The 12783-nt window shown below is 42.0% G+C and overlaps 1 protein-coding gene across 2 annotated transcripts; it reads left to right on the top strand.

The window, feature by feature from the left end:
• The first annotated feature begins 2195 nt into the window (after window positions 1-2195).
• On the top strand, window positions 2196-11671 carry pdpn (podoplanin). 2 transcript variants are annotated; one of them, XM_075476464.1, is made up of 5 exons: window positions 2196-2635; window positions 8132-8617; window positions 8924-9032; window positions 9411-9459; window positions 10166-11671. In XM_075476464.1, the coding sequence occupies exons 1-5, from the start codon at window positions 2572-2574 to the stop codon at window positions 10220-10222; spliced, it is 765 nt and encodes a 254-aa protein (XP_075332579.1). In that variant the 5' UTR covers window positions 2196-2571; the 3' UTR covers window positions 10223-11671. The 2 variants fall into 2 exon arrangements, with proteins under 2 accessions (XP_075332579.1, XP_075332580.1); XM_075476465.1 differs by lacking the exon at window positions 9411-9459 and having other exon boundaries at window positions 2198-2635.
• The last annotated feature ends 1112 nt before the right edge of the window (window positions 11672-12783 follow it).

Below are 12783 nucleotides of genomic sequence, written 5' to 3'. Positions count from 1 at the left end.
TTTCTGAAAAATGACACGAGTGCCACAGTCTCTTCTTTCCTGATCTTTGTTCTGTCACAATGAACACAAACTCTTTTTTTTCAATCTGTTTTATTACTTAAATGCCATAATCTTGTGTGTGCTCCAGTCCACAGTGTCATGCTCTCAGGGTGGAATGTTCACATACATCTTCACATCTCTGCCATTTGCATCTATATGTGAGGTTAACTGTGTGTCATGTGGTGCTGTCAGTGTTCAGATCCCGTTGGCTAACGGCGAGCATCCCTGTGACTGTCATCGAAAGGGTTCAAATCTTTATTTGTCAGATCTATAAGCTAAATAATACAAAATACTGTAGAAGAAGCTTTTCAGCAGCTCAAACAACAGCCGCTTGTTATGATGAAAACAAGATGCAGGCCAGACTTGGACTTCGTTAACATTAGACCTCAGATTTATGAGATGCCGTTTAGTTTCTTCAGCTTCTGTAACTTTTGGGGTAAAGTGCATATCATTTCTGACCAGACAGAGAAGGTTGGTCTCGATATCAAGATGCCTCGTTTCGGAGGAAGACGAGCAATTTTTGCACAAGCTGGATAGCATCTAGTGTATGAAAGAAATAAAAGAAAATTGTGAACTTTTTTGTTTCTTTGTTTGAAAACATATAAAAAAAAAAAAAAAAGATTATGGGAGTAAAGACAAAAATGCTTAACTTTGTTTTGTTCACTGTGATGTTAATTTTGTCTGTGTGTACAAGTGCGTGTAGTTGTCTCTGATTTCCTTAAGCATAAAAAAAAAGCAGAACAAACAAAAAACTATTTGTTTGTATCAACACTTTAAGCGCTCATATTTCCCACAGTGAAATATAGGACCTTAAAGTGCTGTTTGAGTTGGAGGAACTCAGTGACTATTCAGATGGTCACTGAACAAAGTCTCATTGTTGGGTGGGGGGGTCCTTATTACCATTCAATGCTGCATTACAGTGACCAGCATATGTATATCTTCTATGTTTGTGCGTTGATGTCCTTGTAAATAACAGTATGTTACTCCTCCTTTTGCTGATGAAAAACAGAGACTGATAAAAAAAAAAGAAAAAAAGGAAAGTTGCAAATGGAGATGGTATTTTTTTTGTTATTTGTCCTTCAGGAGATGCATCATGTACATACTTTCAGTATATTGTAAATACGTGATTCAAAAGAAGCTGACATTGGCATTTTGTGTGTCATAAATATTCTGTGTATGGCAGTTTAAAGGTTAAAATCTGTTTAAGTGTTTATTAAAATGTCATGGACCATTTTTACTGCACTATCTCTGCATCTGCTGCTTTTATTGTATCAGCTGTTTGCATGTTGGATTTCACAGTTCTCTAAAACACTTTTTGTGATGCTGGACAAGCCGCTGAGTTGGTTCTGAATCGATAAGGCACTTGGAGGGCAGTTAACATCTCATACTTAAGCCAAAACTGAGCTAAAAGAGTCTCTTAAGTTTAGTTTTTTCTACCTCAGCTTTGTGCCGCTTCGCCTCCAGGTTAGCTTGTTGTCCAACAGGTGTCAGCCTAGTGCCAAGTAACAGTTTGTTTGTCTTCTATGGCACATAAACTCAGCAGACCACATGTGCTTGCGTGTGTGAAAGTCACACTGTGTTCTAACTATATTTACAGCTCATTTTCACTGATTTTAAAAGCTCCAAACTCTTGCTACTGTCTGTCAACCACATTCATCCTGAAACTTTTATTTGGGAGGACATATGTAATGTTTTCGAAGGGCAACGCAGCTGCCTTGCAGATCCTTGTTTCAATCACCGTTTGATTTTATAAACAGTCAAGCGCTGTTACAGGATGTAAACATGAAGTAAAGCTCTGCTGCAGGCACTTAGTTGGCTTTTACCTCTGTGATTAAGGTTTATTTGAGACAACCCCAAAGCTCTCTCCATTCATTCAGAAAGCAGATCTTTGTTTCTAACTGTGGAAGCTGGCCAGTTTCAGTTTAAAACCTTGTCTTGTCCTGATAAGTAAGCCAACTACTTATCTGTGTTCAAGTGTGTGCATGCTGCTGATATTGCAGGGTTCTCCAAGAGGAAAGCGCGCCTTGAACAGGGCTGGACCGCAAGGGCTGAAACCACCTTGCTGCCCCTATCCAGAGGAGCCTTTCTCCCAGGCCAACCTGCCCCTCACTCCCCAGCCCGCCCAGCCCACCAGTACCAGCCCCCCTTCTCCATGCTCAGTCACTCAAACGCACCCTCTTTTCTCTCTCTTGCTGTGTGCCATTCCCTCCCTCTCCCTACACTTCCTCAAAGTAGCCAGAGCTCTTCTCTTTTCTCTTGTCCTCTCCACATCCTTCTGCCACTCGTTTTCTTTGCTCTGCCCCATCCATCCTCACCTCCGCAAAGTTACTTGAATCTCAGCGCTTTTTCCAAACTTTGTTCAAAGACTTCATTTTCATTCTTGCCCTTTTTTCTGGGTCTCTCAATTTCTCCCTCCCGTGTCTGGAGTGTGCACGGCAGCGTGTGCGAGGTCTCCAGTGTCGTGCTCTTTGCCCCGAGGGAGTCCTGAAACTTTCTGACAGGACTGAAGACTGGAGAAGAGTTTTCACCACAATGAAAGTTCAGCTGCTGCTCCTGTTGGCCCTGGTTGGCCCGTTCTGTGCTTTCACACGTGCAAGTAAGTGGAGTTTTTATCACTGTCCTGCTGTTAGCACAATGTGTCCCCCTCTCTGCCTCCATGTGCCCTCACTACACCACTCTTTGTCTGCTTTAATCCGTGCTGATTGAACAATGACACTCAGGAGGGTGAATTAAAATGGAGGCATTTTTATATCTGTTTCCATAAAAAAGTTCATATGATTTTTAAAAATATTTTTTTATGTTGAAATGTTTAAACAACTTCTTGTAATGTGTTTTACTGAAAAATCCTTCAAAAGTGTATTGGGCAACTGCTGGTTGGAGTTTAACCCCCACTTTCCTCCTCAGCTGAAAAAAATCACTGATGAAATGGCAGAAATTTGGGCAAAAGTGTTCATTTGACAAAGAGGAAGCACTTAAATTGCTACTCAATGCTGATCTATCAGATCACCTCTCCTGTCTTTTTTTTTTTTTTTTTTTTCCCACACTTGTTTTCACACTGTTACCTCCTTCGGAGCACTAGACAGGAGGAAAAGTCTGATTTGCAACCTTGAGGGAAAAATATGATGTAATAGCAGGAGCTCTGCTGCCTCGTGTCTGTAAACTCTTGGCACTGCCAAAGAGAAGAAAGGAATATCCTTTGGAAGCCTCCCAACAGAGTGCTCATAAGCAGGAAAGGAGGGAGGGGGGTGTGGGGTGGCTGTAAACTGTAACGTACACCGTGCACATTTATCCAAAAGCCTTTCCTCTGCCCCCTCTCATTTTACCCCTTATTCTCTCTGGTTTAACTTTGTACCTTCATCTTCTGTCTCTTTCACAGTATAAAAGTTTTCCCTCCCTTCCCTCGCCTTCACCAGCTCTGTTTGCCCAGAGGAAGTAGCCAGCACTGGCTTAAGAGAGGTGGGGTATATGGGTGTGTGGCTGAGACCAGAGGGAACTGTAGGGCAGGGCTGTGCGGGTTTGCGTGTGTGTATTAATAGTGAGAGTCTCTATATTTAAGAGAGTCATACGGATGAGAGAGGAGCAGGAGACATGAAGAGCTTTAAGAGGTGCCCCACCCTTTCCCGTATGTTGTTAAACTGTGCAGCGCGCCACCCCTTGGCGTTTACCCATCTTTGGTGGGGTGTCAAGCTTTCCCACTTAAAATCCCCCTCTCCTGCCTCTCGCCCTGTCACTCAAGAGCCCTCCGCCTTTCTCCAGTTATCTGCCCCCTACTCCCCCCGTTCCAAGTGGATGAGTCTGACCCCTGGAGACAGTTGGTGTAGACTCTGGGAAAACAGAGAGGGGATGAGTCTGTTTTTGAACAACAACGATCACTAGTGAACATGCCTGGACCATTTCCGTTGGTGTTTACTTGGAAAAGAAAGTACTTACACTCTCAGAGGGATTCTAAATCCTGCTCCAAACCCTTTACAAAAGAGAGTAGAAACAAAGAAAGTCACTCAGGCCTCATCCAAACCTCACAAGTGGGGACTTTTAACGTCATCTCATCTGCTCCCTTAACCAGGAAACCGTCCGAATCCTGTAAAAGCCCTCGCTCTCACTGCTACGCCCCACAACTCCCCCCTCCTCACCCCACCACACCCTGGTCTCCCTCTTAATGAGTTTTGTCTGCCTTGCTGGGCCAATAACATCCCCGTCACATCTGGCCGCTGAAGGAGGAGGTCAATGCCCTTTGTCCATGCCCACTCTTAGAAATTACTCACATGTTGCGCTCATACTCCAAATATGAGGCACATGCCAGTAAAGAGGGAACATGAGGAACAACTTCTTCTCACGTCTCATTTTGAGGAGGGGAAAAAAAAAAAACGCACAGTCATACTTCCAAATATTTCCGCTAGCAGAAAGGAACATCTGTCTAAGGAAAAGTAGAGTAATACTGTTTTAGTCCCACCAACCTGAGACTGAAGCAGTTTCTGTTATACATAAGAGGCCTTAAAAACTATATCAGAACCAAGGCTGTAACCTGCCTATTGCGATTTTCTTTGGCCTCTTCCGTGAGTATGAACACAAATGTCTCATATCGGTAGCACCTACGTGAGACATGGCACGGAAGAAAATATGAAAAAAAAAAAAAAAAAAAAAGCAGAGCTGCTGGCAAAAGAACACTTATACAACTGGGTGGATGTTTCATGGTGTGGGAGTCGAAGGTCACCAAGTTTAGAAATACATCAGAGGCTTGCTTGATAATTTTGTGGCAGCCAGTGCTTTGTGTTTTTATCTGCATTTTATAGTTGCTTAGGACAAAATGAAGAGAACAGTTAAGCAGGGAACGAAGATGGTAGTTAAATGTTTAGTCATCCCTGTTCTGATTCATTACATTGCCAGAATGTGATCAGACCAGTAAGGCCTGAGAATGAGAGCCCACTTGATCTGGTGCCAGTTCCTGCCCCTGTTGATGGAGTCCAGATGGAACCTGCTGCATGTCCACGTTATCTAAACCAGAAGGAGAAAACATCAGTTCCTATATGAGCGTAGACACTCATTGTGCCGCCTTTGTGATAAGACTGGCTGAGAATATTCCACCCTGACCGGTATCTTATTTAAAATCCCTCATGAGCGTGACAGGGCACTGCCCTGTATCTTTAGAGATGACTCTTACTGGATTAGCGGGGGAGGGTACGCAATACGGCAGCTCGTGTTAGTGCTGTGAGATGGGCAGGGTGCCTGTATTTCTCTAATTTCCCTCCTTCAGCGTCATGAAAACATTCCTGAGCTGCTAAGGTGGACACAAACACTCATCTCACATCGTCTTTCCCTCCTACACAGGACTGAATTAGTACACACACAGACACAAAAACAGAGACCGTCAGTGGCAGCTGATTGGGATCATATGGGAGGATTGAAGCAGTGACTCCCTCCTTTCCTGTCTCACGTTGTATTTTTTTGTGTACCTCCCTTACTCCCCGATTCTCTGTAGAGGTTTTATTTATGTCAGGCAGGAGAGAAGCCCCACAGGGGTGCCTCCGTGTCTCTTACAGCTTTTTCACCACCTCTCACTTTTCACTTAGCCATTTGCCTGCCTGCCTGCCTTTTACTTCACCATTTCCTTCCTGTTTATCCTCATCAGTTAATGCTTTTTCAGGGGAATTACAAAAACAAAGTAATTTGTAGTCACAAATGATGGTGCTCCATTAGTATTCACATTACTTTCAATACCTTTTTTGTCCTGTTTATCCGTGAACTCGTTTTTACCGTAAGACGGCTTGCTTTATGTCAATGTTTACACTGACTTGTGAAATACACTGTTTTATAAAAAGAAATGCACACATAAATGCATGTAAAATGAACTTAGTGGTATTTTGCGAACACTTCAGGCAGTTAGATGATGTTTAAGGCATGCTTGATATTAAAATGGAAGTGGGTGAGCGTGTGTAGTCAAAGGGATGTAATCAGGGGTAAAATGACAGTGCACCACTTACATTTTGGAAATAGGACCAAGGCATACTGAGACAAACACCTCTCAGAGAAAGGAAAAAAATCTCTGCAGTGATGCACTTCTTTGTGTCAAGTTTCCATTCTATCCCCTGGTTTTCAAAGGGTTTTATGCATGAAAAAGTGTCAAGGTGTGAGGTTGTAGAAATCCTTACCCAGCTTTGGGGGTCCAGTTCTTGGCCCAACACTCTGCTCCGATCCCCCTGAGGATTAATGCAGACACACACGCACACAGTATTATCCCCTTCACATCCTTCTTTAAGCAGAGATGGACTGTGTTCGCTGGGAAGTTGTGTTGCATTAGGGATAAGGGGCAGTTCCTCCCCAGTTTCTCAGTTTTGAATCACACCAAACTCTCAGAGATTTGCCTCAATCCCTTTTGGGATTCAGTCTGCTCAAAGGTTTAAGCAGCAACAAACCTATCCTCAGGGAGTGGCACAGTCATGGAGAGCAAGGCCGGTCAAAAGTAGATTAAAAGGAAAAGAGAAGGGAAGGGATGTAGGCCACAACAGTGTTACTCACTACTGCGGCTGTTTTAGCTGAGGGTTTGCTCTGTGGGAAGGAAATACTACTCTGAGCTAATTGTGGGAACTGTACACATAATGAAACAATTGTTAGTGGAGGTTAAGGGGGTGATTACACATAGTGTGCAGCTATACTCTGTGAAGCGCAGACCATTTTATCATCGCTTACAGACGTTCCAAACAAACGGTCTGAAAACCCCCCTCAGTACCCGGCCACAGTGGGAACAAATGTTTTGTTATATTTACTCCGCCTGTTGCTAATGAACACAGCCCATTCAGAGTTATTTTTGCCCTCGTAAAGTATTCTGTATTATTCCAAGTATTTAGAGGAGCTGGATAAAGCAGAGATGGAGAGAGCATGATGTCAGCAGATAAGTTTAGAAGGCTCCCTTTTTTGTGCTGCAGAAAGAAAATCTTGAGGTAGATGAGGAGATTTTACTTTTCCAAAGAGCAGCAATGATTTTAAGGCCAACTTTTTGTCAGTGGAAAGTTGATTACAGACTGTAATTTTGGTGCCACGCTGAAGTCTACCTCCTTAATTTTGAAGGAGTGTTGTCCAGGCTAAACTTTCAGTTGTGGCTGGAAGGATGTTGAACATTGGAAAACAGAGAGTGGGTTATTAGAGGGAAATGATTAGGTTGAATTCAGGCTGGTTCATAGTCCAGACCTTGATGAAAGACACAAGGATAAATACATGTCCTCATACAGTTGGGACAAAATGGGAGCCTCCATTTTACTTCAAGTATGGATAGGCTTCTACACACTGAAAAAGCCTGTATTTTGGTGTTGAATGTCAAATAAGTTTGAGATTGACTGATATGTGACAGATTTGGCACATTATGTCTTTTTGCAAAAAAATAAGCTCTTATTATTCTTATTAATAAGAATAAGATTGTTGAAATAAAAAGAATATATATATATATATATATTCTTTCCTGTGTCTTTCTCATGTATTCAGGCGTTGTCCCTGCAGCTCCGCCTTCCGATAACTGACCAAATTAAGTGACTGAGAGTTAACAAACCTTCCCCTGCTCTCATTTCACATCAGCTCTCTCCACAGGAAATGAGGCAGAGGATGTGGCATTCCAGTACACACATACTCAGACCTAAAGACAGGATGGCAGGGTGGAGGGAGGATGTACGTTTTGTGAGGTCACTGAGTGGGGTGTACATGCTGCCATGATAATTTTGCACCCATGTGGAGAAGAGAGGGGCAGAACAATGGAACAGTTTGCTCTACTGGGTTGCTACTATCATATAAAATTCTTATTCATTTTCCTTTTGTATTTCTGTGAAGTTTCCAGAACCAAATATACGAATACAGTTAACAAATTATCTTGTCAAAAGGACAAATTTCATCAAATGTTACAAAGTGCTTTATGAACATCCACACAATCTAGTGAGGAAACCAGCAACAACAGTGGGGAGTAAAAAGTCCAGCAAAAATCCTCAGACAGAAAGACAGTCTGACAGTCTGTCTCAGCTAGTTGGGGTGAGAAAAGATAAGAGAGAGAAAAGCATTAACTAGCATTAGCATTAAACCCACTTGTGATCTTTCTTGTAATTGCTCTTCCCAGGCCCCACAGCACTCCCCGCAGAAGCTGCTGCCACTCAGGAAGATTCAGTAATCTCCCCAAAAGGTACTGCGGCTGAAGAAGATGCTGTTGTCACTGGTGCTGCTCCTACCGAACCCCAAGCGGTCCCTGCAGTTGTAACAGAGGCACATCCACCAGTCTTCACTTCTAAAGAGCCTTTAACTGAGACGGAGGTCCCTGCTGCTGCTACTACTGCAGCAGAATCAGAGCCCATTTTCACCCAAACTCCTGCTGTCATAACCGAAGCTCCTCTCATCGAGACCGCAGCTCCTGCTGTGGACACTGCAGCTCCGGCTTTGGACACTGCAGCTCCGGCTGTGGACACTGCAGCTCCTGCTGTGGACACTCCAGCTCCTGCTGTGGACACTGCAGTATCCACTGATCCAGCAGAGCCTGAGGTCCAAACTGAGGCAACCGCAACTGAGAAGGCAGAGGGAGATGCAGCAATTATTGTTGATGAAACGGAAGGTAAGGATTGTGCAGGATGGATGCTGGAAACAGTGTAAATGGTCAATTTGAGGTCAGAGCATACAAAACATTCATGTAATGCAAAGGTTTGTGAGATCAATACATTTTGTTTTGTTTTGGAAGTGCCATAAATACTTCAAAAGACACACATCAGCCCTGCATGTCTTCAGATATGACTATTTGAAGTGTGATAATGGACCAAATAGTACTTGCAGTGCTTTTTTTTAGACAGTAATATTAAAATCAAGCTGGTGTTCTTTAAAGACACATAAGTTTTAAAATAATTGATCAGTATTTGTCTTACAGACGGCCTCAGCTCTGGTCAGATAATCGGCATTGTGATTGGCGCCTTGTTAGCCATGGTCATCATCATCGCCATAGTGATTGCAGTGGTGAGAAGGATGGGCAAATACTCGTAAGTATCTAACCTCTCCATGTAGATTTACATTATACACAACAAATGCTTGAAAGCATGTTAATATTACATTAATGTTGTGCACGGAAGTCATCGCCTCTTTCTTCCAAATGTGGAGCCACGATGCATCAGCTTTTAGTCGTTACAGACACATCCACCAATGAATGAACACAATCAGTGATGTACTGGAACTATTTTTGTTTGTTTTGTGTGATGAAATTACTTTAAATATTGAAACAAAATCAATGCTGCATTTCAGACGGAAATGTTTTCAAGGTGTTGAACATATTTGGGTGCAGATCCCACAGATCTTACCCTCCCCTATGAGACCACGATGATTGATAATAATAATGTTGGTGAATGTTTTTTGTGTCACAGGTCTGCCAAGAGCAAAAAACGTGCCAAAAAAGACAGCGTTGTGGTTTCTGTAAATTTCTCTATTTGATACTTTCTTCTAATCGTTTTAACCCTTTGCCCACTTTCTTTTATAGACGTCTAACAGATGTCCTCTACCCCAAAAACACTACTGACAAATCCTGGTGGTTGTTGCTCCATTAACTGACACACAGTCCCATGTTTCTGGGAGAACAAACAGTCATTCATGGTGACAAGTGGCTTTCGTTGGCCTCAGAATTATTCTGTTTATTGACTCAGTATCAGTCTACATGGCTGATGGTCATCAGGTAAACTGGTTCTATATTAACCACTTGATTTGATCCCTGGAAATAAAGGGTTTGTGTTTGTTGGAAGTGGGGCAGCAAACCACAGTCAGCGGGTTCTGTTTTTGTAATTTCAGGAACTAAGATTTTCTCTCATTTTTTCGTGTATTAAATAATAAATGTAATATGTCTTGAATTCTTGCTGTTAAGCAATACTAAAAAGGAAAATGTAGTCTAAAAGCTTACATAAACCTTACATTGTCTCCTTTTTGTCAATGGTTCTTTATATTTAATCTCTTAAATAAATCTAAAAATCAGCTTTTTATTTTTTATTTTTTTACATCAATATGCCCTAAAGGGGAGCAGTTACTGTAAATAACACATAATAAGTCCACCGATTATCTTTAAAGTAACACAAATTTAAAATTTTCTTCTGATGAAATAACTGACTGGCTATCTGTTTTCCTCCCACAGCCCCTGAGAAAAAAGCCAACCAAGCAGCAAGAGCGCGCAAAGTTCTGGAAAATCTGAACTACTGAACTGTGACGTCAATTTTGATTGAAAATAAGCACCAGAACTAAACTAATCTAACCAGGACTCTGAACTGATGTCAAACAAAGAGGAGGAGGGAGATTTGTGTGTGTTAATGTATATACTGCATGTACTGTATTGTATGTGAGATGAGGGGTTAATGAGCCAACATCCTCACGCCCCCTGCTACCTCCCTGATCCAGAGGAGCTGCTGGCATCCCTTATTCCCTTGAAGAGAAACCAACAAGGTGAAAGCAGCATGTTTCAAGGAATTTTAGGGCTTTTCAAATGCATTTTGTTGAATAAAGGAGTAGATAATCTGACATCAAGGGGAAAATTTATCCCCTTTAGAATGATGAAGTGACAGATGTTAATGTTTAAGTTGGAGAAAAAAAGCATATGAATGGGAAATACTGACAAAGCAAAAATGTATCAAATACACAAGAAGGATGGGGTTAGTAAGCAGGAAATACTGACAAATTCCACAGGATGTTTGTATATACAACGCAAGGGCACTACATAGTATACAGCTAATGACTTTTTTCATTTGTTGCAGTTGCATAGGCTAGCATTTGATATTATGGAGTAAATAGTATGTGCAGGTAAGCATAGGCTATTGTTGTGGCTTAAACATCCCTGAGCACCAGTTAAAACAGTTTCTCATTCGGCCAACTGAATGAAGCACAGTGTGCAGAAGTTGTCCCGACAACACTCGTATGCTCTGAGGGGCTACAAGAAAAGAAAAGGCACCCTCATTTGCAATAGTAACGTGACATTCTGCCCACATTAACACTGACATATAAACACCCTAATACATATCTGTGAAATTTAGCAGAAGGGTTTGTGCCACTCTCCCAGGTATTCTCCTGCTAGTAGTTTAAGTTTTGAAGTGCATTAATAATGTGACTTGACTGTACTTTTTTAACTGCCACCCATTCCAAAAAACAACTACTTGGATGACTTCTGGCTTTCTGACTACCAGTGGTTGTTAGACATGATAATAGCATTTTCATGACAATGTATTCCTAGTTCTTCTGTTAATTGTTACCAGATCAGCCATCCAGTCCTTAACCCCATATTGCACACACAGGATTACATTTTACAGCTGCACTTAGTTTTAGTGCAAAGTGTTAGGAAGAAATGCCCTTTTTGCTATTTTTGCAATTGTAAGTGTGCTAAATGGCTGTACAAATGATGAAGTCTCTGCTTACCCCTGCTTGCTTTATAAAAGTATTTAATATGTGCACTGAATGAATGGTGTAATGTTTAATGAACTGGCTTTAGACACTGCAAATGTTTGCAACGATATACTCGTTTCCTCCCTACTGCTTTGCCATATGACGTTACTTGTAGGTCTTTAATTTGTGCCATCTGATTCATTCAAACCTTTTATTTAATTGCGGTGTTTTTGTTCATACTGTTTCAATAAAAAAAAATGAAAATATGAAACATTTCCCGGATTTGTTCACCAAGAGCTCCTCTCTTCCTTTCCATTAGATTATATAGTTTCCATGGAAACAGTCAAAAGTGAGCACATTGTACTGTATTCCCTCTTATATACTTGTGACCGTTACAGTCTCATGACACTTATTTTCAATTTCCAAGGGCAACATACAAACATTATTAACAAGTTGCCGGGGGCTGCATCCAGCTACCCACTCTGATTGGCCAATTCAAGCTGCGCTTCAGTTAAAAAAAAAAAAAAAGAAAGAAAAAGAAAAAAACCTTTGCAAGTAGACAAACATCACCAAATATGGAGGCCCATATTGCCTAGAATCGTTGAGTCAGTTGAGCCCCCTGACAGTTAGGTGTGTTTTTTGTGTCATGTTGTGGAGTTTTTCATACTGTGCTGTTAAGCTGAGGCAGAGCTCCAACAGTAGGTTGCGAGTTGCACAGAGATGCTCTGTGTCTGGCTCCCTCTCCTCGGTGTGGTTTTAGGCAGCGGCCCAACACCCACCACGCCAGCCTCTGCCCCACCGGCGAGCTTCATAACTCCCTTTAGCGCACTCTCTCGCCTCGACTTTTGGGAACAATGGAGTCTTTTGAGAGGGGCAAATGGAGAGGCTATGGGCTGTGGCTCGATCTCTTTCCTTCAGCAAGGGGGAATTCTGTACATCGCTGCAGGGTGGAGTCACTTCCTGGGTGGGCCCAGCATCCATCATGTGCTTTTATACGCACGCACACACCACAGAAATACTTCACAGAGAGCTCAATCTTTAGCTGCGCAGATGTAAAACACCCTATTAAAACTATTGTAACAGCAGCAAAATATCTCAGCAAAGCCAGTTATTAAGACACGAAGTCAAAGCGTGTGATTTACTGAGATTCAAGCCACAGGGTTTCAACAGCACAGACAAATGAATGTGTCATCTTTAATTTCAGACTCCAAAATGTGCCTGTTTATGTGAAGTTATAGAGTTAGTTCACGACATAAAATGTCCCTCAGCTCCTTTGTATTTGTCCCAAGGTGACTGAAAAAAAACTACCAATTAACACTCACAGACAGTCAGATGAATGCAGACTGTTATTGATAAATTCCACAATGAGGAAAGTCATAATTT

Source organism: Odontesthes bonariensis, chromosome 10, assembly GCF_027942865.1.
Source record: "Odontesthes bonariensis isolate fOdoBon6 chromosome 10, fOdoBon6.hap1, whole genome shotgun sequence".
NCBI classification, from domain to species: domain Eukaryota; kingdom Metazoa; phylum Chordata; class Actinopteri; order Atheriniformes; family Atherinopsidae; genus Odontesthes; species Odontesthes bonariensis.
The sequence above is the reverse complement of the archived record's forward strand: the minus strand, read 5'-3'. Positions and strand labels throughout refer to the sequence as shown.